The 24868-nt window shown below is 44.4% G+C and overlaps 1 protein-coding gene across 1 annotated transcript in view; it reads right to left on the bottom strand.

Annotated features, from left to right (window-relative positions):
* B4GALNT3 (beta-1,4-N-acetyl-galactosaminyltransferase 3) overlaps positions 1 to 24868 on the bottom strand; it is a 146792-nt gene that overhangs the window by 3794 nt on the left and 118130 nt on the right. Inside the window, exons 2-17 of the mRNA XM_044677770.1 lie at positions 24429 to 24526; positions 21215 to 21292; positions 14229 to 14324; positions 13016 to 13106; positions 12361 to 12461; positions 11434 to 11501; positions 10381 to 10459; positions 10149 to 10215; positions 8639 to 8782; positions 8109 to 8218; positions 5059 to 5159; positions 4614 to 4693; positions 3136 to 3925; positions 1428 to 1744; positions 735 to 888; positions 405 to 477 (exon numbers count right to left, since the gene is read on the bottom strand). Of these exons, the coding sequence (XP_044533705.1) occupies positions 405 to 477; positions 735 to 888; positions 1428 to 1744; positions 3136 to 3925; positions 4614 to 4693; positions 5059 to 5159; positions 8109 to 8218; positions 8639 to 8782; positions 10149 to 10215; positions 10381 to 10459; positions 11434 to 11501; positions 12361 to 12461; positions 13016 to 13106; positions 14229 to 14324; positions 21215 to 21292; positions 24429 to 24526 (2447 nt within the window). The remainder of the gene's footprint in view (positions 1 to 404; positions 478 to 734; positions 889 to 1427; positions 1745 to 3135; positions 3926 to 4613; positions 4694 to 5058; positions 5160 to 8108; positions 8219 to 8638; positions 8783 to 10148; positions 10216 to 10380; positions 10460 to 11433; positions 11502 to 12360; positions 12462 to 13015; positions 13107 to 14228; positions 14325 to 21214; positions 21293 to 24428; positions 24527 to 24868) is intronic.

Genomic DNA, 24868 nt, shown 5'->3' with positions numbered 1-24868 from the left:
AAACAAGAAGAAATGGAGCCCTGATTTATGGTGTTTGCTGATTTCTGAGGTCTATCGTAACGCTCCAAGCTGGCTCCAGCACCCCTCCGTCTCCTTTCTCCCATTTTGTCTGGATCCCTTTGCCAGACAACGTCAGGTCCTTCCCCAGAGCTGCCGGCCGATCGAAGCCAAGCAGACAAATTTAGGATCATGTCTTCCACCGAACAGAGTTTCTAGGAGCCCATGGACGGCTCCCCTAGAAATTTAGGCTGCCTCTAGGCTATTCGATCGCCTCCTGGGGCAGAAGAGAGTGCTCCCACCCCCTTTCGCTGATTAAGTTGTGAGCTTTCCAGGGCTGAAGGGACCGGTCAGTACCAACTCTGTCCTCTTTCCCTAGAGAAGACAATTCTTTTGGCCTCGTTCACCTTCACCAGGTCCACGCCAGCCTGAAGCCCTGCGGAGCGCTCAAAGTTCCCGGTCAACTTCAAATACTGGTAGCTGCAGGGAAGAGAGACGAGACGGCATCGTGAGTCCTGGACGCTGGGGCTGAGCAGGAATGGGGTGGTAAGCGGTGGTGGGGAGCCTGGGGTCAGGGACCCTGTGAGATCTTACTGGCAAAAGGGGAAAACAGCCCTAGAGTGAAGGCCAGAAGGACTAGGTCTCTCTGCTGGCTTTGACTTCAACCATTTGTTTGGGGTTTTAGGAAAAGAAAATGTCGAGGCCTCCCCTCGCTGGCCAGTTGGGCACCATCTCACCTTCGTAGACGGGATCTCTTGAGTGCCATCTCTACATCCATGTCCTCACTGCTGTAGTCAGTGATGATGATGTTGAAATAGGGATCACCAGTGACCTGGGCCAGCTTCTCCATGTCACTGATGAACTGCTGAACCCATCGTGCCTGGTTCTTCACTGCCGAGGGATTAAAGGAAAAATGGACAAGTATTAGTCAGGAACTGCTACGCTCCAGAGGCCCCCTCCACCTCTCTGCACCTACCACAGCCAATAGGAACCTTACACGCGGCACGGAGCCAGCGAGTATCTTCCCTCCCTAACCATGTTAACGACGCCTCTCACCTCATTCACAGCCACTGAACTGTACCTACACGAGAATTGTTGGGATAAAAGCCATAGGCATCCCGTTCTCATTGTCATTATATTATGGACTCTAATTCATTAGAAAACCCTCAGCCTAATTCCAGAGTTCCCTATTTCTGTCACTTAATTGTTATGGATGCTTTTATTATTTGTAAGATAATAATTAGTTATTATGTTTGAGGTGTGCATCAAACTCAACATCCAACCCATCCATCTGGCACATGACAGCATTCATGCCCTTTCATACAATGCTCTGGAACTCTGTCCCCCTCAAGCACTAAAACACGCCCCGGCTTTTATATTAACCCCTATGCACCCCGTTACGACAGCCCTCCCTCTGCCATGCCACTCACCGGGTACAATAAAGTGGACAAGAGCATGATGGTTCCAGGAGAAGCCAAGGGGCCAGCACAGTTCAGGTTCTTTGGACTGGAAGTTTAGCAGATGCCGCTGGCGCTGGTGGCCCAAGACCATGCCACGTAAGTTGCGTGCTTCCGGCTCCTTGCCACCCCCCACATTAAGCCCTCGCCAGTCCCTCAACAGCACGTACTCTGAGAGCCGCACGAGCCGACCCCCCTTCTCCAGCAGCTCCAGCTCCAACAGGTAGCGGCTGCCTCGAAGCTGGTCCTGACGTTTCTCTATGTTCACAACACGATGGAGTTGGTATCGCCTAAGATAGGAAGGGAGAGAATAACTTCATCATCTGATTATAGAGTCAGATCTCAAAATTGGGCTTCAAATAATAACTCACATTTCCACGGCACTTTATAAGACTCGGTACTTTGGTCACAACAACCACGGTGGATAAGCCATGTAAGCCTGATTATTCCATTTGACAGATGAGGAAACTGAGGCTTGGAGAGTTTAAGTGACTCCCTCAGGGTCATGTTGCTATTAGGTGACAGAGTCTGGAGTTCATTGATTTATTTTTTTAATTATATTTGTTACAAAGGAAATCACCCCCCCCCACCCCAGGATGGTACTCCAGGGATATTTATAGTCCCAGGCTCCAACGGTTTTTGCCGTGAGACCACCGGCTGACTGGGTCAACATTCCATCTCCCTAACTGTCAGGGTTGCTTCTGGTAGTTTTGCAAATGCAAGGGATTCTTGCAGCAACCCTGCATTACATATTACTTTGCTTATCAAACCTTCAAAAAATGAGGATCTTACTTTTATCTGAATTCCAGACTTCTTTTAATGCCAGTATTCTAAAATTCCCTGAGCTACGGAACTAGAAAGCTCTAGAGTGGTAGGTTCTTCTCTAAGTAGTCTTCCCCGATTAAAAAGAAATGTTCTTGTGCAAATTAAAAATGCACAGCACATTAAATAAATATGTCCATTTTTGTCCAGTTTGGCAGGACCTTAGAGACGATCTAATCCAACCCTCTTATTTCATTATTACTCGGAAGCTTACAAATAAGACCATCATTTGCAAAATGATAAATGAGGTTCAGAAGAGAGAAGTGATTGATGCTCAAATCATATGGCTACTTGGTAGCAAAGCTTTGTTTCTTCATTAAAATAATAATAATGAAAATAGCTAACATTGATACAGCATTTTGTCAGGCACTGTATTAAGTACTTTACAATTATTATCTCATTTGAGTCTCACAACAACCATGGGAGGCAGGTGTTGTTATTATCTCCTTTTTACAAATGAGGAAACTGAAGCAATCAGGGGTGACATGACTTGCCCAGAGTCACACAGCCAGTAAGTATCTGAGACAGATTTGAACTTGGACCTTCTTGACTCTTAAAACTGGTGCTCTATTATAGAGCTCTGCACCTTCTGGCTGCTCTTAATCAGAATCCACAGATACCAAAACTTAAAATTAGCTATACCCCTCCAGAAAGCACTCAATACTCCTTAACTTAGAGGGCCTGGAGAATCAGTACACTTCACTCTTACATGCCAAGAGTAATCAGTCATCTGAGAGGATTTAAACTTCATATCAGATCAGAGAAGAAGATTCAGGTCGGATGTGCAGTGGGAGGTCAGTTCCTCCCCCCTTCCCTCTCCCCATGTTTCCCAGCCCAGATAAGAACCCTTTTACCTTACCCCCTCATCTTCTGGTTTAGCTTCTTCAGAAATACACGGGTGACATCTAAGGCTTCTCTCTCCCGCAACAAAAGGTTGCCTGATGTGTTACAGTTTAAATCAATCCAATCAGTCCTCAGAGTTTGGAAGTCCACATTTCGGGCACTGAAGGTCTGGTTCCAATTCACCGCAGGGTCAAAGAGAGGCACATATTCAAAAGCATCCCCTAGGTCTTCCTCTTCCTCTTCTTCCTCCTCTTCCTCCCCCTCCAATGGCCTTTCCTCATCTTCAGCCGCCGCCACCACCTCCTCCCCATCCTGAATTCTCCCACGAGCCTCTGGTTCTGCTCCATCGGCCTTTCTCTGTTCCGCAATGAATGACTGAACTTGATTAAGCCACTGAGATTGATCTAAGGTCTGCCTCTGGGGGCTCCCTCCTGTCCTAGATCTTTTGAAGAGGGGGGAAGTCATTGCCAAGTGCCCTATGGAACGTTGGCTGGAACGAGATGATCCATGGATATGCTTAAGGCTGGCCTCTTGATCATTCCTGTAGCTCTGGAGTGGGGTGTCACTTGTCCTCACCGTAGAGGAAGCTTTGTAGCTCTTGTTTGGCAAAGCTCCTACTGAACTCCTCTGAAGCATGGACAGGAGCTTTCGCCGGCTTCTCAGGTGATAGTCAGTGGCATCCTGACTGGGGGCAGAAGTAGGGTTGCCCCGATGTTCCATGATCCTAGGGCCCTGGTCAGTGGGAAGGAGGAATTCTGCCCCCTGATCTCCATACTGGGACTCACTGTGAAGGTCCTCTTCAAAACCTACAAGAAGGTGTGTACAGGTGGTCAATTTCAAGGAGGAAAAAGTGGAAATATGGCAGGGAATGGAAAACACCAGAAGTGTGCCAAGAAGGCTACTACTACTACTACTATCTCAATAGTATTGATTCTGGGGCAGTGTGGCTTAGGTTGGAAGTTAGAGAGGAACAATACCTTTTATTCACTTTAGGCAGCACTGACTAGCTCAGTGCCCTTTGGCAAGTTAATTGAATGTTAAAAGAATCTTTGCATAGCTCTTGCCTCTCATACTCAGCCTATGACATGGAGGAAGGCCCAGAATAAAGGGGAAGGTATCGGACCTGACATCAGAAAACTTGGGTTCAAGTGCTGGCGCCTACTTACTACCTATATGACCTTGGGGAAATAGCTTCACCCTCTGAGGACCTCAGTTTCTTCATCTATAAGAGAAAGGGGTTGGGCTTGGTAAATTCTGAGGATGCTGCCACTTTTAACAATCTATTAAACTTGTAGAGTCAATCAATGAGCACTACATACCAGGCAAGACTATCAATAAGGACGTAGAAACATAAGTAAAATAGATCCTGCCCTCAAGGAGTCTACAATAAAATCTATAAAATTTTACATTAGATTCAATGAGAATTCCCCACTGCAGTCAATGGAAACTCAAAAGAGGCAACAGTTATGGACATCTCAGTCTAGAGTTCCTTACCTGGCTGCTCCGGTCTCTCCTTGAACTCTGGACTCTGTCTGTCCAGTTGGTCAATTTTGATATATTTCTGAAAGCCAAACCTACAGAAAGAGAAAAAGTATCTTGGCACTCTAGCTCCCAGCCATCATGTTACAAGGCAATAAAGGTTGCTCCTTTGTTGGAAGCCCAGCTAAAGAAATGGCAGCTATGCCACAGAAAAAGTGTGAGGTTCACTCAGGCCTGAATGTGCTACACTTTTGGTGTTTTACAATGAGAAAGTATAACTCTGGGCATTTTTCTTCTCTCAGTCATACATGGGGCAGTGGGATTCTCAAGCTAAAAGGAAGTCTCCAGAACAAAGAGACTATTTTATCCCTTCAGACCACATTAATCCATCCATGGCTTTTTGCAAGACTCCAAAAAAAGGATGGAGGTCACCTCTATGTCCCAGGCTAGTGTTACTTACTTGTCCAGAGAGTATGAGCTCTCCTGGTAGAAGCATTTGTTATGGGTTTCCATATGGCTCAATCTGGTATAGTCATTTGGGTAAACAAAAGACAAATGAACCTGGGGGAAGAGGAAGAGAGAGATGATAAATCATCCACGTAGAATTTAGCATCTTCCCCTTAGAGTTTATCAGGCACTCAGCCTGCCCAAGATGGGGAAAAAATAAGGAGCAATTGAGGTCTCTAAATAGGCTACTTCTGCCACTTATAGATCACATCATTCTTTATGCCCAATGCCCTTTGGAGCAAATGCCAATTTTTAATTTCCCCCCCTTGCCTGCTTGCTCTCATTCCCCCACTTTGTGCCAGTTAATGAATTTCTGTGGCAGTCAACTCAGTTTAGTCTCCTCCAGTCTCCATGATTTTTGCTCAAATTCTTTCATATTCCTGAAAATGATCTTATTTCTGACCACTTCCTTCCTCTGCTTGAAAACACAATAATCCATTCTCTGGTCTGCCAGCACCATTGCTAAGTCTTTTTGAAATGATTCTATTAATCTGAACATATTTTGGTCGATTTCATGTCTGTGTATTGCAACTACCCTGTTTAAACTTCATTCTCCCGGAGGATGGAAGCTATGTTATTTTTTGCTCTTCTATACTAAGTCATGGGCAGGTAGGTGGCCTAATGGACAAAGTGCAGGGTGAGAGTCAAGAAGACTCATCTTCCTGAGTTCAAATCTGGCTTCAGATGCTGTTATAGGTAATTTACAATTTATAGATAGGGCTTATTATAGGGAAAGCAGACATACCAAGCTAAAACCTGGCTGAGGCTTGTGAACATTATAAATGCAGAATGTTCAGAGAGGTTTGAACCCCAAAGACTGAGGAGTTGGAAGTTTTGTCCAGGAGAGTGTTGGTAGAGGTGGCATCTGTTCAACTAAGCCCATGGACAAGTTTGGGATCTCAGTAGAGGTGTTTGAGTTTCAATCAAGAACTAGGTAGAGTTGGGTGCTTTTCCTGTTGTTGGTGGATGGCTAACAGGAAGCCTCTTACTCCCTAGCCCTCTTTGGATTAACTTGCTGTGATTGAAGTGTTCCTGTGTCCCAATTACATCTGGATATCATCCTGGACATGATTTGTGAGATTCCCAAATTCCCTTTCCCTTTTCCTCTGCAGCCCTGTCTGTACTAGCTGTCTGGAGTTAGAGTAGAGTAGTCAATCCCAAGCCAACATTCCTTTGACAGTTGGTTATAGACTTTAAGATTTCAGATAACCCTCTCCCCTCCTTCCTTGTCTTTCTTAAACATTAAACAAAACTTTTATAAACTTCTTGGTAGTCTCCTTCCCAGCCATCAAGAACCCACTGAGTTTAAACTATTTTCCCTGGCTGTACTGATTTCCAGTTACTGTTTCCCCAGCTAAGTTACATTGTGTTACCTCTCCCTAAGCAGCTGTGTAGCTGTACTGGTGTTTCCTCTTTCATTCCCAACCTATTTCCCCATTTCCCTAATTACTGTTAAGTTACTGTTACCCATTCTTTCAGTTTGAGACATTTATTTTTTCAATGCTTACTAGCTGTGTGACCCTGGGCAAGTCACCTAACCTTGTTTGCCTCAAGTCCTCATCTATAAAATGAGATGGAAATGGAAAATCATTCCAGCATTTGCCAATAAAACCCCAAATGGGGTCACGAAGAGTCAAACATGACTGAAACAACTAAACAACAAGCAGGCCTACCTAAGGGGACATAAGCTTAACACACTTTGCCACATTCTAAATAATTATTTCCCCAACTATATTCTGCATAGCACTCCTATGCCACGAAATGTGAATAGGAGATTCTATTTCTTTTAAGTCAATTTTATTTTCAGGTCTGCTTTATCTCTCCCTCATCCCTCTTGAGAAAGTAGGAAACACAAAGCCATTATTACAAACGTATAGAATCAAACAAAGCCAAATGCTTACCCAGGAAGGAAGCCTGGATTTCTGAATCTTGTAGTTCATTTTCCCTTAGTACCCTTTGGTCTGGCTGTGGTGCTAGGCTTGACCCAACTTGAGCCTTAGATACTAGTATCATTCTCTCATAGTTCCAAAATCCATAACCCCCAATATTGACCTTGGCTTCTGTTTCCAAAACCACTATCTTCAGCCCACATAGGTCCCAGATTGCTCTTCGTGGCTCCTGGCTTCTGTTTGTCCACATGACAATGCTATAACATCTCTGTCCCATAGCTTAGTTAGGGACGATCTAACTAACAAATCTCCCTAAGATCCAAAGGTTTAGGTTTAAAAACCTGGACTCTACAACCTCTGCCAGGTCACATTTGCACATATGAAAACAGGCTTAATTTTCTTCATCATGCTCCACAATTCTCCCTATCCTTTTTCTTTATTTAAACCCTTACCTTTTGTCTTAGAATCAGTACTGGTTGCCCTGGGTCACCCAGCTAGGAAGTGTCTGAGGCCAAATTTGAACCCAGGTCCTCCTGAGACCAGTCCTGGCTCTCTAGCCACTGAACCACCTAGCTGCCTCCTCTGTTTCCTTTACCCCGAGAGAATTTCTCCCCATCCCAAAGTAGCATTTATGGGTTTTGGCAATATACTACAAATTTCAAAATATTTTATGACCAAATTAAGTTTGGGAAAGTGTTCTAAGGAGATGCATCATCGCTGGCTGATTGACACCTAATGTGCCCAGGTGTGACAGAAGTAACCTGCTCCTGGCATCATTGGACTTAAGAGGCCCTGGGAAAAACCTTCTTGATACTACATATTGTGGGAAATGGCTCCTTAGGAGTGGGTAACTATTTGCATGAGTTCCTGCCAGCTCACCTACTTGGGGGAGAAAGACAGATTCAGAATGTAGGTACTTCAAAATATTAGACTGGAAGTTCCTAGAGGGCAGGAACTTGGGTTGTGGATTCAGTTTTCATCTTTGAATCTCCAGGACTCTATAAAGAAGGCTATATATATCTCTATAAAGAGAAGGAATGCCTTAGAGACCCCACCTGCCCACACCCCGTGATCCCTCACCCTTTCTCCCAAGCCTTCCCAAGACAAAACTTACAAACTGGAGTCCCTGGTAGCGCTGTAGGGGGAAGCCATTCACTAGGTAGCTGGGTTTATATTGGCAATCTGGAAGGACCCGGCGGAGTTGAGATTTGGGGATCAAAGGCACTAATGGGAGGAAAGGAAAGAGGATACATAGGTGGGTATGAGTTTGGAGTAAATGGCTCAAAGCCATTGCTAGTGGCTGTCACGTTGATCCTGGTACTGCTCTACCAAGAGGGCATAAAATGGGCACCTCTCATGGCAAGGTGTATTAGATAATATTCGCTAGAAAAAGGTTCCATCCAATGAGAGAAGGTTTCCCCTCTTCTTTGGGGACCACTTAGATTAGAAACTGGCAATCAGAAACTCAACTCCTCATTATATCTCCCTGTGCCATCTGCCCACCATCCCTTCTTCTAGGCTCTTTGGGATGGAGTTGTTCCCCACTCAAAGCCCAGAGCTATGGAGCAAGGAAGGCATATCTCTGTAGGTCCCCTTTGATACTATCTCTCCAAGAATAGGCCAAGATATGACTTAAGGTCTTACTTAGGTAAAGGGTATCTCGGGGATCAGGCTTCAGCATGTCAGCGGGGTGCTCCTGATCTGTGGGTAGGAGATCCAGAGGGCCTGAATGGCTGGCCACTGTCTGTGGGATGTGGGCCACTTCATCCATCTTGAGCAGTGCCTCATCTGAGCCCAGAAAGAGAAAGGTCAATGTGGGTGAGAGGAATCTGTGAGCTCTGGAGGAAGTCCAGCATAGAGTGTCTCATTATTCTATATATGATGAATATGCAGCTGAGAGTCAACATCCCAGGTACCAAGGGACTTCAAAAGGGCTTCTCTTTAGCCCTTCAAAAGGGTTCTTATCTTGTAAGTCACCAGCATCCTCCCTCTGCACTCTCTCTCTAGTTTCATTTGTTCCTTTTTCCAAGATCCAAGGAACCTTACTGACACTTTCATTCTCTTACTCTTCTAGGTTTTTTCATTTTGACTTCCATTTTCATCCATTCCTTTTCTTTCTTTCTTCCTTCCTTCTTTCCTTCCTTCTTCCTTCCTTTCTTTTTTCAAATTAAGTCCTATGCTTAGCCTCAGAGGTTTGCTTTTCTCTTCTCTCTGCCTTTTAGGCTCAAAATTCAATTTTTTTAAAAACTTATCTTGCATCTTAGAATCAATACTGAGTATCAGTTCCAAGGTAGAAAGATGGTAAGGGCTAGGCAATTAGGATTAAGTGACTTGGCCAGGCTCACAAAGTTACAAAATGTCTGAGGCTAAATCTGAACCCAGGACTTTCTATCTTCAGACCTGGCTCTTTATTCACTGAGTCACCTAGTTGCCCCATTCTTCCCTTTTTAAGACCAATGCATTAATGGGACCTAAAGACAACTCAACAACCAAAATCACTGAAAGCTACATTTCATTTACTAGATGCTTAAAACAAATGATTAACTATTTTCTCCTTTGGCTATAGTTCTTCTAAGATTCATCATTTGGAAAATGAAGGGGTTGGATTTAAAAGTTTCTAAGGCCCTTTACAGAGAGAAAATTCCATGGCTGAACGAACAGGTGGTTCTTAATCTTTTTTGTGTGTCACAGACCTACTGGCGATCTGGTAATCCCTGTGGACCTCCTCAGAATGATGTTTTTAAATGAATGAAATAAAACATGTAAGATTGCAAAGGAAACTAGTTAGATAAAATAGAGTCATCAAAATGTTTGGGGGTTTTTTAAACAAATTTTTGGACTCCCCCAGTTAAGAACTCCTGCTCCCTATCTGTCCTTGCCTTGTTCCTGGCCTCTTTTGAGTTTAATCTAGCTCCAGCTCTCTTCAAAACCCCTACTTTAAGTTCTCTCAGGAGTACCTGTTTTTCTCCCCATGCCAGGAAAAGTCCCTGAAACCTGCCCCAAAGTGCCTCTTTATTTCTCCTATTGCCTTAGTTAGCGCTGACCCTGTCCCCCAGTGCTCGTCTTCCCTCCTCCCTAAATAAAAGCCTAGCCAAGATCAAGAGCATAACCAGGTTCCCTGGAGGGGGCAGCTCAACTCCATCAGCCTACTCACCTGTGAAGAGAGACAGGGATGGAGAGTCAATGACTGTGAACTTGGCCCCGGGGTCATTCAGTCGCCACTGGAGGAATTAAAAAAGAGTTGCTAGGGAAGGCTGAAGGTGAGCAGGGTGTGAGACAGAGTGGGAGAGCCAAAGCACTTCTGCACCTTGCCATCGTCAACTCTGGTGGAAGAGGGATATCACCGCCGGGTTAGGAGGGGGAAGAAGCGCTTGGGGCTTACTCACCGCCACTTCCACGTGATCGGTGCCTTGGTCGTTCTGTTTGTGCAACACCTCAAAGTAGTACCTTCTAGAAGCTGACAGCCTGGGTGAGGAGGAGAGAGCAGAGAGAAAGGCTGACAGGTGTCACCCGGATCCCCCAACTCTCCCCGGGATAAACCCGACTCTTCCAGGGCACAATCCTCAAGGTCCTGTCACAGTGGTTTTCCCCGAGAGACTCGATTCCTTCCCGAGGGAGTCTTTGTTGGACTAGTTTGTTGTCCAGGGTCCCTTTAAGTTCTAAATCTCATGATCCAAGAGGATTCTTCAGATACGTCATTTTAAAAATTTCTTGGGTAAAGAAACTTAGAGTTGGCCACCAGGAGGCACTTGAGGGCCATTCTAAAGAATAACTCTCCTCCACTCCACACAAAAGCTATTTCATTGAGAGTCAGGCCAAGAGACGGGAGGTTCTGGATTCACATCTGGCCTCAGATACTTCCCAGCTGTGTGACCTTGGGCAAGTCACTGAACTCCCATTGCCTAGCCCTTATTGCTCTTCTGCCTTGGAGCCAACACACAGTATTGCTTTTAAGGCAGAAGGTAAGGGTTTTGTTTTGTTTTTTTTTAAATTTCATTTTGACCATCTGGGCTCCCTTTCCCTTGTTCCAGGGATACTGCAAGGTCATGAGGTAGCACAGAAGCTCCCCAAAGCTGGGGTGGCCATGCATGCTGTTCATTAAGACTGTACAAATATAGATATCTTTGAGTTTGGGGTAAACGGTTAGATTAGGAGCCTCAGACCGGTGTAGGAAAGAAGGGCTGGCTTGAGGTCTTTAGCTCTGCCATGAATTCCCCTTTGGGAACTGTTCTTTCGGCTTTTGAGGCCTTAGTTTCTTCCCCTTCAGAATGAGGATATTGGACTAGATGATTTCTAAGGTTCTTTACTTTGGATGTTGGACAATTCTTTGAATTATATGGCACTGAAGAGTGAGTTTGACATCTCTGGCATAGGGAGGACTTGGAGGTTAAGGTCTCCAAATAAACTAGGGATGGGAAAGGGAGAGATGGCCCACTCACCTCACTGGCTTGGAAATTTGACTTCGGAACTTTCCAAACTCTCCGGGGGCGGTCCACTCCTTTCCTGTCTAGGGTTGGGGTGAAGGATGGAGGAGAGCAAGAGAGAAAAAAAAGAAATGAGAAAATGAGGAAAGGAAAGAGATGAGGAAAGTCAAGGGAGGGAAGAAGGAACAGGAAGAAAGGGGGGAAAGAAGAATAAGGAGCATAAGGAAGAGTGGTTTAACTATAAATCAGAAGCAGGCTTGCCTCAGACATGAACAAACCAGCTTTTTCTAGAAATGTGAGCTGAGCAATCAACTGAGAAAGATTTAGTGAGCATTTATTGAGGCACTGTGTGCCTAGCAACATGTAGCATCAGCTATAAAATAAATATATGGTACAGTTATTGTCACTGAGGAATCCCTCTGAAGTCCCTTCCCAGATGTAGGACATTTGTGCCTCAGTTTACCCTATCTATGCTTAGAACTCCCTCCTTCTTTATGTCCACCCCTATGCTTTCCTGGCTTCCTTCAAGGCTCAGCTAAAGTCCCTCCTTCTGCAAGAAACTTTTCCCAATCTTCCTCAATCTTAACGCCTTCTCTCTGAGGCTACTTCAATTTACCCTGTGTGTACCTTGTCTGTAGAGCTATTTGCATGTGGTCTCCCCCATTAAATGTGAGCCCCTTGCGAACAGGGCCTATTTCTCTTTTTTTTTTTGTCTTTCTTTGTAGGGCCCAGCCCTCGGTACAAGAGCCTGGCACACAGGAGGAGCTTAACAAACGCTAGCTGGCCGTATAAAATGGGTGTGTGGGAAGGACATGTTAGAATCATCCTGCTCTCCCCACTGAGCTTTGATGGAAAGAGTGACAACGACAGTGGTGATCTGGGAATGGAACGGGACTGCTCAGAACCAAAGAGGGGATCCACTGAGGACGAGAAGACTTGTACCTTGCCCACACTAGCCATCAGTTGGAGGCTTGATATCTGGTCACTGGAGCTTAGCCAGAACTCAGCGTTGTCATCTGCAGCAATGGCAAACTCGATGTTTCCTAGAGGGTGGGATGAGGTCAGGGAGAAGAAGGAAGAGATTCCAAGATTAAGAGACAAACTCTCCTAGCTCTTTCCCAGCAACAGACTACCTTTGGGGCCCTCTGGTCCCAAAGGGGTAACTGTGCTCTGGGGTTGTCATGGCAATCTCCTTGGAGGCAGACAAGAGATCTGAGCTGAAGCTACAAAGCCTGGAAAGTGTCAGGGGAATGGGGAGTGGAGCTTCAGGCTACTAGGTAGGAGGCCTGTGATATTTGAAGTAATCTAAGATGTTCCTTCCTCGTTTTGTGACTCAGCTTGCCTCTTAGACTTATCCAAGATTCTCTGTTATCTTGTAAGGAACAAGGAGCCACCTTGGACAAAGATCCCCAGGGTCAGAGGCTAGTTACAGGCTCCAGTGACCCTTGCTGAATCACTAAGGGTTTAGCCTGCCCAGAGTGGTCCTATTTCCCAGCTCCAGATCCATTTTGTGGGTATTTCTGTTGGGCCCATCAGAAAGAGGAAAATCCTGTGTTCAGAGGCAAAAGGATGAGTGGTCCACAGTATCTGGTCTCACCATCAGTGAAAGGGTGCAGGTAGCCAAAGATCCGGAGTCCATAGTTGGTCCACTTAGGAGACACAGCTAGCTTCTTTATTGTGGTTCTGGTCTGAGAAGATCAGAGGTGGAGAAGGAAATTAATAACCAGAATTGGACACTAGTGGAAGCACGAGAGATGTGAGGAGCGAGAACACGAGAAGAAAGAGAAGAAAAAAGTTTATGGTAATTGAGTTAATAATCCTGAGGTTATTAGCATGTTATTTTTTCAGGATATTATTCTCATCTGTTAAATCAGCTCCACATGCCCGAGACCAAAAAAGAAATTGAGCAAGGAGCCTAGGGAGAACTGAAATATTCTATCACGCTTTTTTACTCTCTTTGAATGTCTGATCTTTATGGGACTGGTTTAGTATGTGCCAGGAGAGAAGGCAACGAAGGGGGATGAGTAAATGCTTATGGTCTTGCAGCCTAGGGAAATGGGAAGCAGCAAAGGGTTCCCTAGAACTCTAGCTGAGGAGAGGGGGGTGGAGAGGAAAAGATGATTAGCTGAGGGAAAAGAATAAGGGTTAGAAGAGCAGCAGGTGTACTTGGGTGGGAATAGAGGAGGGGGAGAAGTAGTGATATGGAAGGGAATGAATTATTAAGGAAATGAAGGAGAATTGTGCTCATTTGTTCCAAGGCAGGCCTTTGGGGGGGATTATTTGGTGGGGGGAGAGCTAGTGAAGTCAGAAAAAATGAAGAAAAGTGTCAATGAAATATTTTTTATAAATGAACAGAAGAGAAGAGAAGGAAGTTCAGAGCAGGGAAGCTTTCAAAGTAATGTGCTGACTTTGTTGTATGCTTTAAAAAAACGAACAAGATGTATATAATAGAGATTCATGATTTCATCTGAAATTGTTTCTTTGCATATGGAAATGTTTGAGACTGCTGATACCAAGTTCCTAATAATAAAAGAAAATATGTTAAACCATGAAATGAGAGAGGGAACTGAAAGGGTTGGAGGTGCCACTGAATACAGGAGTTAGAGGAATCCATGCTGCAGGACAAGAAAAATTGACCCAGAAGAGAAGGAATAGCTTAAGGAAAAAGAAGTGGGAAGGGAAGCGGGGGAAAGAGGGTTGTGTCAAGCTGAAGAGAGTCACAGCAGGCAGGAGGTTGGAACAGCTAAATGCCAGGGAGAGCAAAAGAGGGCAGAGGCAGGAGGGGAGGGGAGGCCAAGGCTGGCACTCACATGGGGGTAGAGTGGAAAGTGAAGATTCCTTCTGAGCTGCTGGATGGAGCTTCCACACCAATCTTCAAACACATGCAAGTTGGCACGACCCTGGAACTGTAAGGAGCAAGTGAGAGTGAGAGTGAGGGTGAGGTGCTGCCTCTGCTCTCCCACATCTAGAACTCTGAGAAGCTGTCCCATGTCTGCCTCAGGATGCTCAGCTAGACGGGCAAGCAGCCCCAATCCTCTACAGCACATATTGGGGCAATGAAGCCAGTGGGATATGATCCCTTTGCCATGCCTCCACCAACTTTGGGAATAGCTCCTTCTCGGGACCCAGCATTCCAGGCCACTAAGGAGGGCTGAGCCTGACACTCAGGTTGAACCCCAATCCTTCCATGCCAGAAAATGGACTGGCACTGAACTCCTAAGGGCAATGGTGTCAATGACAGCAGAAGGTCTCAGAAGAACTGGAAGGAGGAAATCCAAGAACAAAAGCCAAGCTGGGTTTCATTTAAGTGACTGATCTCTTCTTCCCTCCCTCCTCCTGCCACCCCATTAACAGAGCTCCACAGCTGTCTGCTGGTGAAACCTTATCCATCCTGGTCTTCATGCTCCCAACTCACTACTATGGGAAGCAGCTGGGAAAACTCTGCAAGGAGGAATCTGGAGACCTCATGATTGGGGGGAAGGGGAGCAAACCACATCACAAAAGCTTCTGCTCCCAACCCAGCCCCCTTTACTGATTCTCCCCCTGGGTCTCCAGCCCTAAGTCTTCCTATTCAGATTTGCCCATGGTTATACCCAGATGAATGTGGAGAAACTTCAACTCCCCTGGGCAGACGGGCAACCACAGAGCCAACAGAGGCTGAGACTACAGCTCTCTCCTTTGGGTATCAGAACTGCTGCCCCCATTGCAGATAGAGGCAGGAGTCAAGTTGCCTTGAGGAGGACACACCTCAGTGACTAATGATGCTTGGATCATATAACTACATTCTTACAGCCTGTGGGAGGGCTTGGGATGGGGGGAGAGGAGGAGAAGGAGGAAGAGAAAAAGGAGGAGGAAAAGGAGGAGGAGGAAGAGGAGGAGGAAAAGGAGAAGAAGGAGGAGGAGGAGGAGGGAGAAGAAGGAGAAGGAGGAGGAGGAGGAAAAGGAGGAGGAGGAGGAGGAGGAGGAGGAGGAGGAGGAGGAAGAAGAGGAGGAGGAGGAGGAAGGGGGGGGCAGGGGAAGGCTGGCTTTATTGACCTCCTGACAAAGAGTTTCAGATTACACCATCCCAGGCTCCTCACTCCTACCTGAGTCTGATCTCCAGACTGAGGGTGGTAGGGATTCAGATATGATAACACAAACAGGCTTCGCCCCTTGCCTGCTGGACCTGTGTGATATGTAAATCACCCAGGATAACCTCCATGAGAGCTTTGTTTGATTTCTTGGGCAAAGGAGAGTAGTGGAGGCAGCTGAGATTAGAACCCCAGATAGAAGTAGGTGGTACAAAGCCCGTCGTGCTGAGAGACCCCAGGGGCCGGGAGGGAGGGAGATGAGGGATCAAGCTCCTAGATGTGGATGACAAAGAGAAGAAAGCATCTCGGAGGGCAGAGAGGGACTGAGAACCATGACTGTCCAACTTGGCTCAGCCCCATGAGAAATACCACCCTGGAGCAAGAGACACTGCTTCTTCTGTAACACTTCCCGGGTATTTCGCTCCTTTTGTTCAGGGGTTCTCAGCCTGGAGTCTGTGAACTTGTCACCATTGGTTGAGATGCTTTAGAAAGCTTTTTGACATAATTGTTTTGATATCATTGTTTCAACTTAGAAATTATTTCAATAAAATTGGTTTCCTTTGTAATCTTACGTATTTTCTTTTATGCATTAAAAATATTTTTCTGAGAAGGAAATCATAGGCTTCACTACATAGGCAAAGGAATCCATCTTACAAAAAGGCTAAGAAGGGGGAAGTTAGGCGGCTCAATGGATTTTGAGCCAGTCCTAGAGATGGGATGTGCTGGGTTCAAATCTGACCTCTAACACTTCCTAGCTCTGTGACCCTGGGCAAGTCACTTAACCCCCACTGCCTAGCCCTTACTGCTCTTCTGCCTTGGTATCAATACTAAGACAGAAGAGTGACAAGGGCTAGGCAGAGCTAGGCTACACAGTCTTGGTTCTAAGACAGAAGGTAGGGGTTTAAGAAAAGAGAGAAAGGCTAAGAGCCCCTGCTTTAGTGAGTCCATGACCTCCCACTTTGAAGGGCAACTCCAGCTGCCAAGGCAGATCCAATCCAGTCTGGGCCTTTTCCTCCTGCATAATTCTGGTTCATGCCCTTCCATCAACTCTTCTTAAGCTCACATTTATCCCACGAGTTAAGATTTACAGAGCTTGGCCCTAACAACCCTGGGATAGGCAGCGCCATAACGAGGGCTCACGAACTAGAGCTTATGCTCTTCTAGCATTACTTCTGTTTTCGGTGGCAGGGATCGAGTTCAGTAGATGGTTAGCCTGAATAATAAGCTAAAATAGGAAGCTATCAGACAGCTCTGGCTCCCCACCCTTTCTTTACCCCAAGATGAGCTGCTGTAACCCAGGGGAGCTTCCTTACACTCATGGCAATACAGTAAGTGCCTTGGTATTTGTAGGCTTCTGCCCATTGTGCCAGAGCCCCAGAATCCCATTCTTCCCACACCTGGCCCTCAACTGGTTTATCTTTTTTTTTTTTTAAACCCTCACCTTCCATCTTAGAATCAATACCATATATTGGTTCCAAGGCTGAAGAGCACTAAGGGCTAGGCAATAAGGGTCAAGCAACAGCTAGTTAGTGTTTGAGACCAAATTTGAACCCAGGACCTCTTGTCTCTAGGCCTGGCTCTCAATCCACTGAGCTACCCAGCTGCCCCTCTCAACTGGTTTATCTTAAAAAAAAAAGGTTGAAAATGTTTTTTGTTCTGCTTGTTACTGCTGGCCCTGGAAGTGCCTAATGCTGGCATTATTACCCCATTTTATGGATGAGGACCCTGAGTTGTAGACTACTGAAATGACATACTCAGAGTCACACAACTCAAGTATTATGGGTTAGGCTGAGTCCAGTCAATGCAAGGAATGTTGAGCCTTTAGAAGACAGCAGTTATCCAAGGAATGTGAGGGGCAGGGTGAGTCAGGATGGGGGGCTGAGGGAGAGCAATCAGCTGGGAGAGTCTCAGAATAAGAAGAATGGGGACATTGTGCATGTCTTAGAAGTTCCTTAAGCCAAATTTACAATATTCCACTGTCTCCTCCAAGTGGCCTCATGGCTCCTTCCCCTCCCAGCCTCCCACTCTACGCTTGCGCTTCTGACTGGGTGACTCCAAGGGCAGTGCTCCCCAAACCCACACACTTCCTGAGCTCCCCCAAAAGACTACACTGCCCAAAGAATCTTGTCTGGTTCATAGGTAAGACATCCCTACCATTGGTGGGTTGAACAGTTTTTTGATTCAGGGGGAGGGGGTTGGCTCCTTCCAAAGGGAGACAGATATTAGGGGAAGGGGCGGAAGGGGTACTCTGGGGAGGAGAAGGAGGCAGGAAGATGAGAAGTCCCAGGAAGACTTGAGTCAACAGAAATTTCTGTTTCCAGCTTTTTGAGAAGAGACATTATCCCAGGGATTATTGGTGCTTTGGTAGTACTACTCTTGGGACTTTATCAAGGCCTGACTAGCCCTAGTTTCTAGTCCTCAGAAATGAAACATAACTGAATATATATATATATATATATATATGAATCCTCACGCTAATAACCTTTTCCTGTTCTCTAGTCTGGGGCTGACAAGCTGAGCTTCTCTTACTGCTAAATTTATGATGGGTACAATTCAGTACTTCCCAGCATTCTTTATCTGCTAGGGGCAAAGAAGACTGCCAAATTGGCATGGCTTTCTACCAGATGATAAGAAGAAAAGTAGGAATGATTCTCCCCGTTAAAAGGAAAAGGAAACAAAGACCAAGAAACAAGAGCTGATTCAACTGATTTATATTGCTTTCCTCAAAATCATTTGGTGAAGGAGTGAAAGTTATTCTCTCCCCATTTAATAAATGAGGAAACAGGATCAGAATGGTGAACCAAATTAGCAGTGGAAAACTACACCGACTTTAGTCATTTACTAGCTGTGTGACCCTAGACGAGTCATATAACCATTCTGTGCCTCAATTTCCTCACCTGTAAAATGGGGATAATAATAACATCTACCTCCCAGAATTGCTATGAAGGCTAAATGAGATTTAAATGTGTAAAAAAGCACTTAGCACAATGTCTGGCATATAGTAGGTGCTACATAAATACTAGCTATGATGATGATGGTGATGATGTGAGAATAACTACATTCTTCTTCTTCTCCTCCTCCTTCTTTCTTTTTCTTCTTCTCTTTTTTTAATAACCCCTACTTTATGACCTAGTAACAATTCTAAGACAGAAGGGCAAGGGCTAGGAACATGGGGTTAAGTGACTTGCCCAGGGTCACACAGCTAGGAAACATCTGAAACCAGACTTGAATACAGATCCTCCTGACTCCAGACCAGTGCCTTATCTACGGGGCCACCTATGTTGCCCCAACATACCCCGCTTTCTAACATAAAATACTAGAAAGTGTAGCATCTTTAGCAAGAACATAAAATCACAGAATTTTGTCTCCGTTTTGTAATTGTCCACCATAAGTAACTAAGTAGACTTTTCTTCAGGCTTATCAAGGTTTTAATTAATCAACAAACCTTTTTATTATTAATGTTATGTGGACAAATAGTCACCCCAGTATCACTCATCAAGCTTTTCACCTTCTGTCCTGACTGAGTGACCTCTCTCTTTCTCTCTTTCTTTCTTCTTCTTTTTGTGCGTGTGTGTGTTAGCTGTGGGTCCATAAGAGACTCCCTTCTCTGAACCTAACTGTCTTCATCTGTAAAAGGAGACACTTTGACATCTAAGCTCTCCTACCTGCTCTGATCCTTTGCGATCCTAGAAGAGTCCAGTTCCCCCTAATGGATGGAGAGGTGCCTCACACCTATTACATAGTTCCAGGTGTTCAGAAGTCCTTATTCCTTCTCTTTCTCCCTTTATTCGTCTGTCCTTCAACCAGCTGACCCAGATTAGGATTCCCTTCAGATCTTTCCCCTATACTTCCCCTTTGAATTACTTCTTACATTTTTATGAGAATCACTTAGTTCTCCCTGAGAAACTGAAGGGAAATAACCGCTCCTTCTCTGGGGTGCTTAATCTGGGCTTCATGAATTTTTTTTAAAATCCTTTGATGGGAGCTAGGAGGTTCAGTGGACAGAGAACCAAGCCTGGAGTCAGGAGGTCCTGGGTTCAAATCTGCCCTTGGACACTTTCTAGCTGTGTGACCCTGGGCAAGTCAGTTAATTCCAATTGCCTACCCTTACCACTCTTCTGCCTTGGAGCCAATACATGGTATTGATTCTAAGACTGACAGTTATAAGTTTGTTGTTGTTTTTTAAAGCCAATAAAACCATTGCTGAGGCTTAATTGGTCCCAGGGACCAAGGCTTGAACAACTGTTTCTTGGTCATCTAAGGCAAAGAAAGACAGTGGACAGCTAGTCCAAGCCTTCTAAAAGAAAACATCTCCCATGCATATGGTAAAATTACCAAAAACAAAACACTTTTTCTTGATAAGGACAACCACAAGGATAACTCTGTTGTTTAATCGGTATCAAGTGAGGAAAAAAACGGGGAAATATACATTATCTAAGGCAGTGATGGGCAAACTCTTTAAAGATGGGGACAAAGGAAAGGAAATGCTCATCTGTCAGTCTTTTTCTAAGACAATTCTTTGGAAGTTTCATTGTATTGTATCCTACTCATTGTAGTCGTCAGGTTAGGAATAATGTTGCAAGGGGGGATAGGACATTTCAGGGGGCCGCAGGCTGTAGTTTGCTCATCATTGGTCTAAGGTGTTTGCCATGGTCATAGAGAATGTACTGCACTACCTTATGATCCAAATGGAAATGGGTGCTGTGGATAGTACTAGACCTGAAGTCAGAAAGATTAAAATCTGAACTCAGATACTTACAAGCTGTGTGACCCTGGGCAAGTCACCTAACTCTGTTTGCCTCAGTTTCCTCATCAGTAAAAATGAGCTGGAAAAGTTAAGTGGCAAACCACTCCAGTTATTTTTGCCCAAAAAAACTCCACCTGGGGTCATGAAGAGTTGGATGCAACTGAAAACGACTAAATGACAAACTCAACTAACCCACCGAAATACCTGTAGACAGATTTTTATGACACTTGGTTTGTATGTTTATCTGTTCACAAGTTCACATACATAAGCTCACCGGGTAATTCTGGGGTATTTTCTGTGTGTCCAATGTCTCCCTGAAGAAAAACTTACAACTATTACATTTTCATATATCATAAAGAAGAGGATTTGGAGGAATTGTGAATCAGGAAGCAAAAACTTAAAACAATCTAAAGGATCTTAAGAACAATAATGCTGAGCTCCCTAGGAGTGGGGCAGGCCTGGTTGGAAATGGGGGACACTAAGACCCCTACTAGGCATTAGTTGCCATTTCAAATGTATTACATGATCCTCGGCAAGACTTTTCCTACTCTTCTACCTTTCAATTCTTTCTCTGTAAAATGGGAGTATATTATTTACTACTGACCTAATGCCTATTGGAGGAAAAGTCAATGAAAACCAATATCCTTAGAGATAAAAATTCCCAATAGGAAGAACAACTTGTTCATTATAGTGTGGCATTGTGGGAAGAGCATTTGGATTTGCCTTCAGAACTGAGTTCAAATTCTTGGCTACAGCGACCTTGTACAATCCAGCACTTTAATCTTATAAGTGGCTGTGACTCCCCAAAGCCTTCTGGAAAATGAATTAAATCATTTCTAAGATCCCGCTGAGCTCTCAGATCCCAAGTCTGTATGATGCAAAAACCCTTAGGAAACATTTTCCATTGCCCTCTGCCCTAAAATTATTTTTAAAAGAAAAGGAAATATAGGAAAGATCAGGCATCAAATGAGAGTCCCACCTCTGAGATCCAGGGAACAGGCTTGTTCCATTGCAGATAGCTCTCATTCCTGAGCCCCCCTCTGTCCGACTCTTGGACCTGGGCCACCAAGCAGCATCACAGCACAGAGCAAAACCAAAAGGAAAACAATGAGTTTGACAGAAATGAGGCAGAAAGAGATGCAGGGTGCAGAACAAAGCAGGGCTTGGGAGAAGAGTTGATGGATGGCTCCAGCTATAAGCTTCAGGATCATGCTTTATTGTAGCCAATAATTTGTTCACTTAAGTGCCCTAAGTGTTCAGAGCCCTGAATTAGACATTTTTCGTGGAATGCAGAAGGTAATGAAGTTCCTGATCTCAGGGAATTCTCTAGGTTAAGGTCCACAACAAAACCAACTCCAATTGCAACCTGGTTTGTAATTCTTTTATGCACTTACACTCTAGACTGGAGATTAACATTATCTTCACATGAACATTATATTCAACATGATAATGTTGAATGAATGAATGAACTACATTCAGATGCCTCAGTATGCATTCATTTTGCACTGTGGTGGACTAGAAAGGACACTGATCTTGGAACCAGAACCCTTGGGTTAGATCCTGAGCTCTGCTACTTCTTATCTATGGGATTTGAGCTAGTCTCTTAGTTTCACTAAATCTTCATTTCCTCTTCTGTAGAATGGGATTAACAATATTTATAATCCCCTCCTCAAAGGGTCATAGGAGGCCAAGTGCTTGGTGAGTTGTGAAGTATACATTTGATCTGCTGTCCTTTGGGCCTTCTTCAAACAATGCAATGTAGATCAATGGAATAGTAGCTAACATTTAATAATAATAATAATTAATAATAACTAATATTCCCATGTGCTATTTGCTAGGTACTATACTTTGCCATTATTATCTCATTTGATCTTCCCAACAACCCAAGGAGATAGGAGCTATTTTAATCCCCATTTTGTAGATGAGAAAATGGAAGCAAACAGGGGTTAAGTGCCTTGCCCAGTATCACACAGTTAGGATGTATCTGAGGCTGGATCTTCCTGACACCACCCTGGAGCTCTAATCCACTATGCTGCAAGGAGCAGAAGACTCAGAGGCAGAGGTTCTGGGTTTGAATTCTAGGTCTGCTACTTACTCTTTGACCTTGGTCAAGTCTTTTAACTTCTTTAGATCTCAGGTCCCTCATCTGCAAGTGAAGGGGATAATCTTGGCTATGGCGATCCTCTTGGTGTGTTTACCTTCTCCAATTAAGTAATGAGTTCCCTGAAGAGAAACTAAATACCTCCCCATTTCTCACATTTCCCTTCTTCCTCAATCTACAACTAGAGGATTCCAAAGTTGGAAGAGACTCCGAGGTTTTTTAGTCCAACTCATAATTGAAGGGGAATCTCCTCCGCTTCATTCATTCTCTGCTTGAAGACTTCCAGCAGACTTTAAAATGTGCCAGCTCCTCTGGAAGCCCACTCCACTTTTTGACAACTGGAACTGCCAAGATTTTTTTCCTTACATAAAACTAAAATGCACTCCTCAATTAATCTTTCTTCCACAAAATGGCCTTCAGAAACTTGAAGTACACTGTGCTAGGCACTGGGGATACAAAGACTAAAAAAGGAGAAATTCATGAGATTTCCACTCCTTACTACCAGTCTTGCTAACTAGTCTTCACATGGCATGGCTTCCTACCCACTAACCCCCTTGGTCACACAGCTCTGTATCTACCCTACTCTGTCAATAAATATCCTTCCTACATCAGGAAAAGGAGTTCATTGTTCTTTCAATTACATTGTTTTAGTTTATTCCCTCCCAAAGGATCAAAGATTTGGAGCTCAATAGGTCATCTAGACTAACCTCTTCATTTTTTTGAAATAAGGAAACTGAGTCCCAGAGAGATGAAGTTTTTCAAATCCAGCCTAGCCCAGGTCTCCCCAGATTCCTCCTCCACCTCTGCCCCAGCAGCCTTTTCATGCTGGCAAGACTGAAGTCCCCAATGGAAAGTTTCTCCCTGGAGCCTCTACTCAAGAAAGCATCCATGCCAATCATGCTCCCTTCAAAACTGATCCAGTCTATGATTCCCAAGATGATTTCTCCACTTTATTTCCATGAAAGTATCATTCCCCACATCCAGATATGCAGTTTCCTTTTTATGTACTGTCTTTATGTGCTGCCCCCTCCCCACTGAATGTAAGCTCTTGGGTGGCACTTAGGTGGCTAAGTGAATTGAGAGCCTGATCTGGAGAAGGGAGGCCCTGGATTCAAATCTGGCCTCAGATACTTCCTAGCTGTGTGACCTTGGGCAAGTCATTTAATTCCCATTGCCTATCTCTTGCCACTTTTCTGCCTTAGAGCCAATACACAGTAATGATTCTAAGAAATAAGAGTCTAAAAAGAATGTAAGTTCCTAGAGGGCAAGGATTGTCTTTTATTTTTATTTCATTTTTTTAGAATTAAATGTTCTTTTCTTTTCAAACAAAAATCAGCTTTTTCTCTCACCCAATTTTCCCTCCCCTATTTCAGAAAGCAAGAAAAAACAAACCCATTACAAGAAACTATCTTTTCGCTTATATTTAAATACTTAGTATAGTGCTTGGCTCTGGCAAATTCTTAATACATTCTCTCTCTCTCTCTCTCTCTCTCTCTCTCTCTCTCTCTCTCTCTCTCTCTCTCTCTTCTATTTTCTCTATCTTCTCTCCTCTCTATTTCTCTCTTCTTTCCTTTCTCCTTTTCCTCTTCTCTTCATCTCTTCTCTCTCTCCTTTCTTTTTCATCTCTTTTTTCCTTCTCTCTAGTTCTCTCTTCTTTCCCTTTTCTCTTCCTTTCACTTCTTTCTCTCTTTTTACTCTCTCTCCCTTTTTCTCCCTCACCCAAATTTAATCCAGGTGATACAGGTGGGGTAACAGGTAGAGCTGTGATTCAAACCTAGGACCTCAGATTCCAAATCTGGTCCTTTTTCTACTGAAGGAAGCTAAAGTAGACTAGGGAAAGATCTTCCCCAGCTCTTTTTAGGAATTTCAGAGTGAAGAGGGGACGGGATTGACCAGGCTCCCCCAAGCAGTCTGGAAAATGTTTATGATGCTAGATAAGAGTTTTCAGGGATTCAGGCCAATCCTTGCTTCTTCCCTCTTTTGCCAAAGGAAAGTGAAAAAGTATTAGTCTCCTCATAGGATGGGTAAACAACAAAGGGAAGAGTTATTACCTGTCTAAGTATAGGACACCCAGGCTAACACTTGTATTTACCTTGAAGTCTTGTTTCTGGGGATGGTAGAACTTCGGATGCACAGCAGAAATGTTTCTATTAGCCAGAGCCTTGGCAAGTTCCCTCCAACTGCTATATCCTGTAGAGCAGAAAGGGGAAAAAGATGAATAGGATCTCGAAATTAAATTCCTATTCTGTGAGATTCCTGGAAAACTACCTGAAGAAAAGATTTCTTCTGCCTTACATGCTCAGACCTCTTCCTATATTGAAAACAATTCATTTTTCTCCCCCTTTAATCGCACCCTTCTTTTTTAACTCCCTGTTTCTTTCAAAAACACCACCATTCTTCCAATCACCCAACCAAAGATTCATTTATTTAAAAAAAAAAACCTCACTTTCCATCTTAGAATCAATACTGGGTATTTGTTCCAAGGGAGAAAAGTGGTAAGGGCTATGCAATGGGGGTTAAGTGACTTGTCCA

This window comes from Gracilinanus agilis, chromosome 5 (assembly GCF_016433145.1).
Source record: "Gracilinanus agilis isolate LMUSP501 chromosome 5, AgileGrace, whole genome shotgun sequence".
Taxonomy (NCBI): domain Eukaryota; kingdom Metazoa; phylum Chordata; class Mammalia; order Didelphimorphia; family Didelphidae; genus Gracilinanus; species Gracilinanus agilis.
This window is presented reverse-complemented; position numbering and strand designations above follow the sequence as displayed.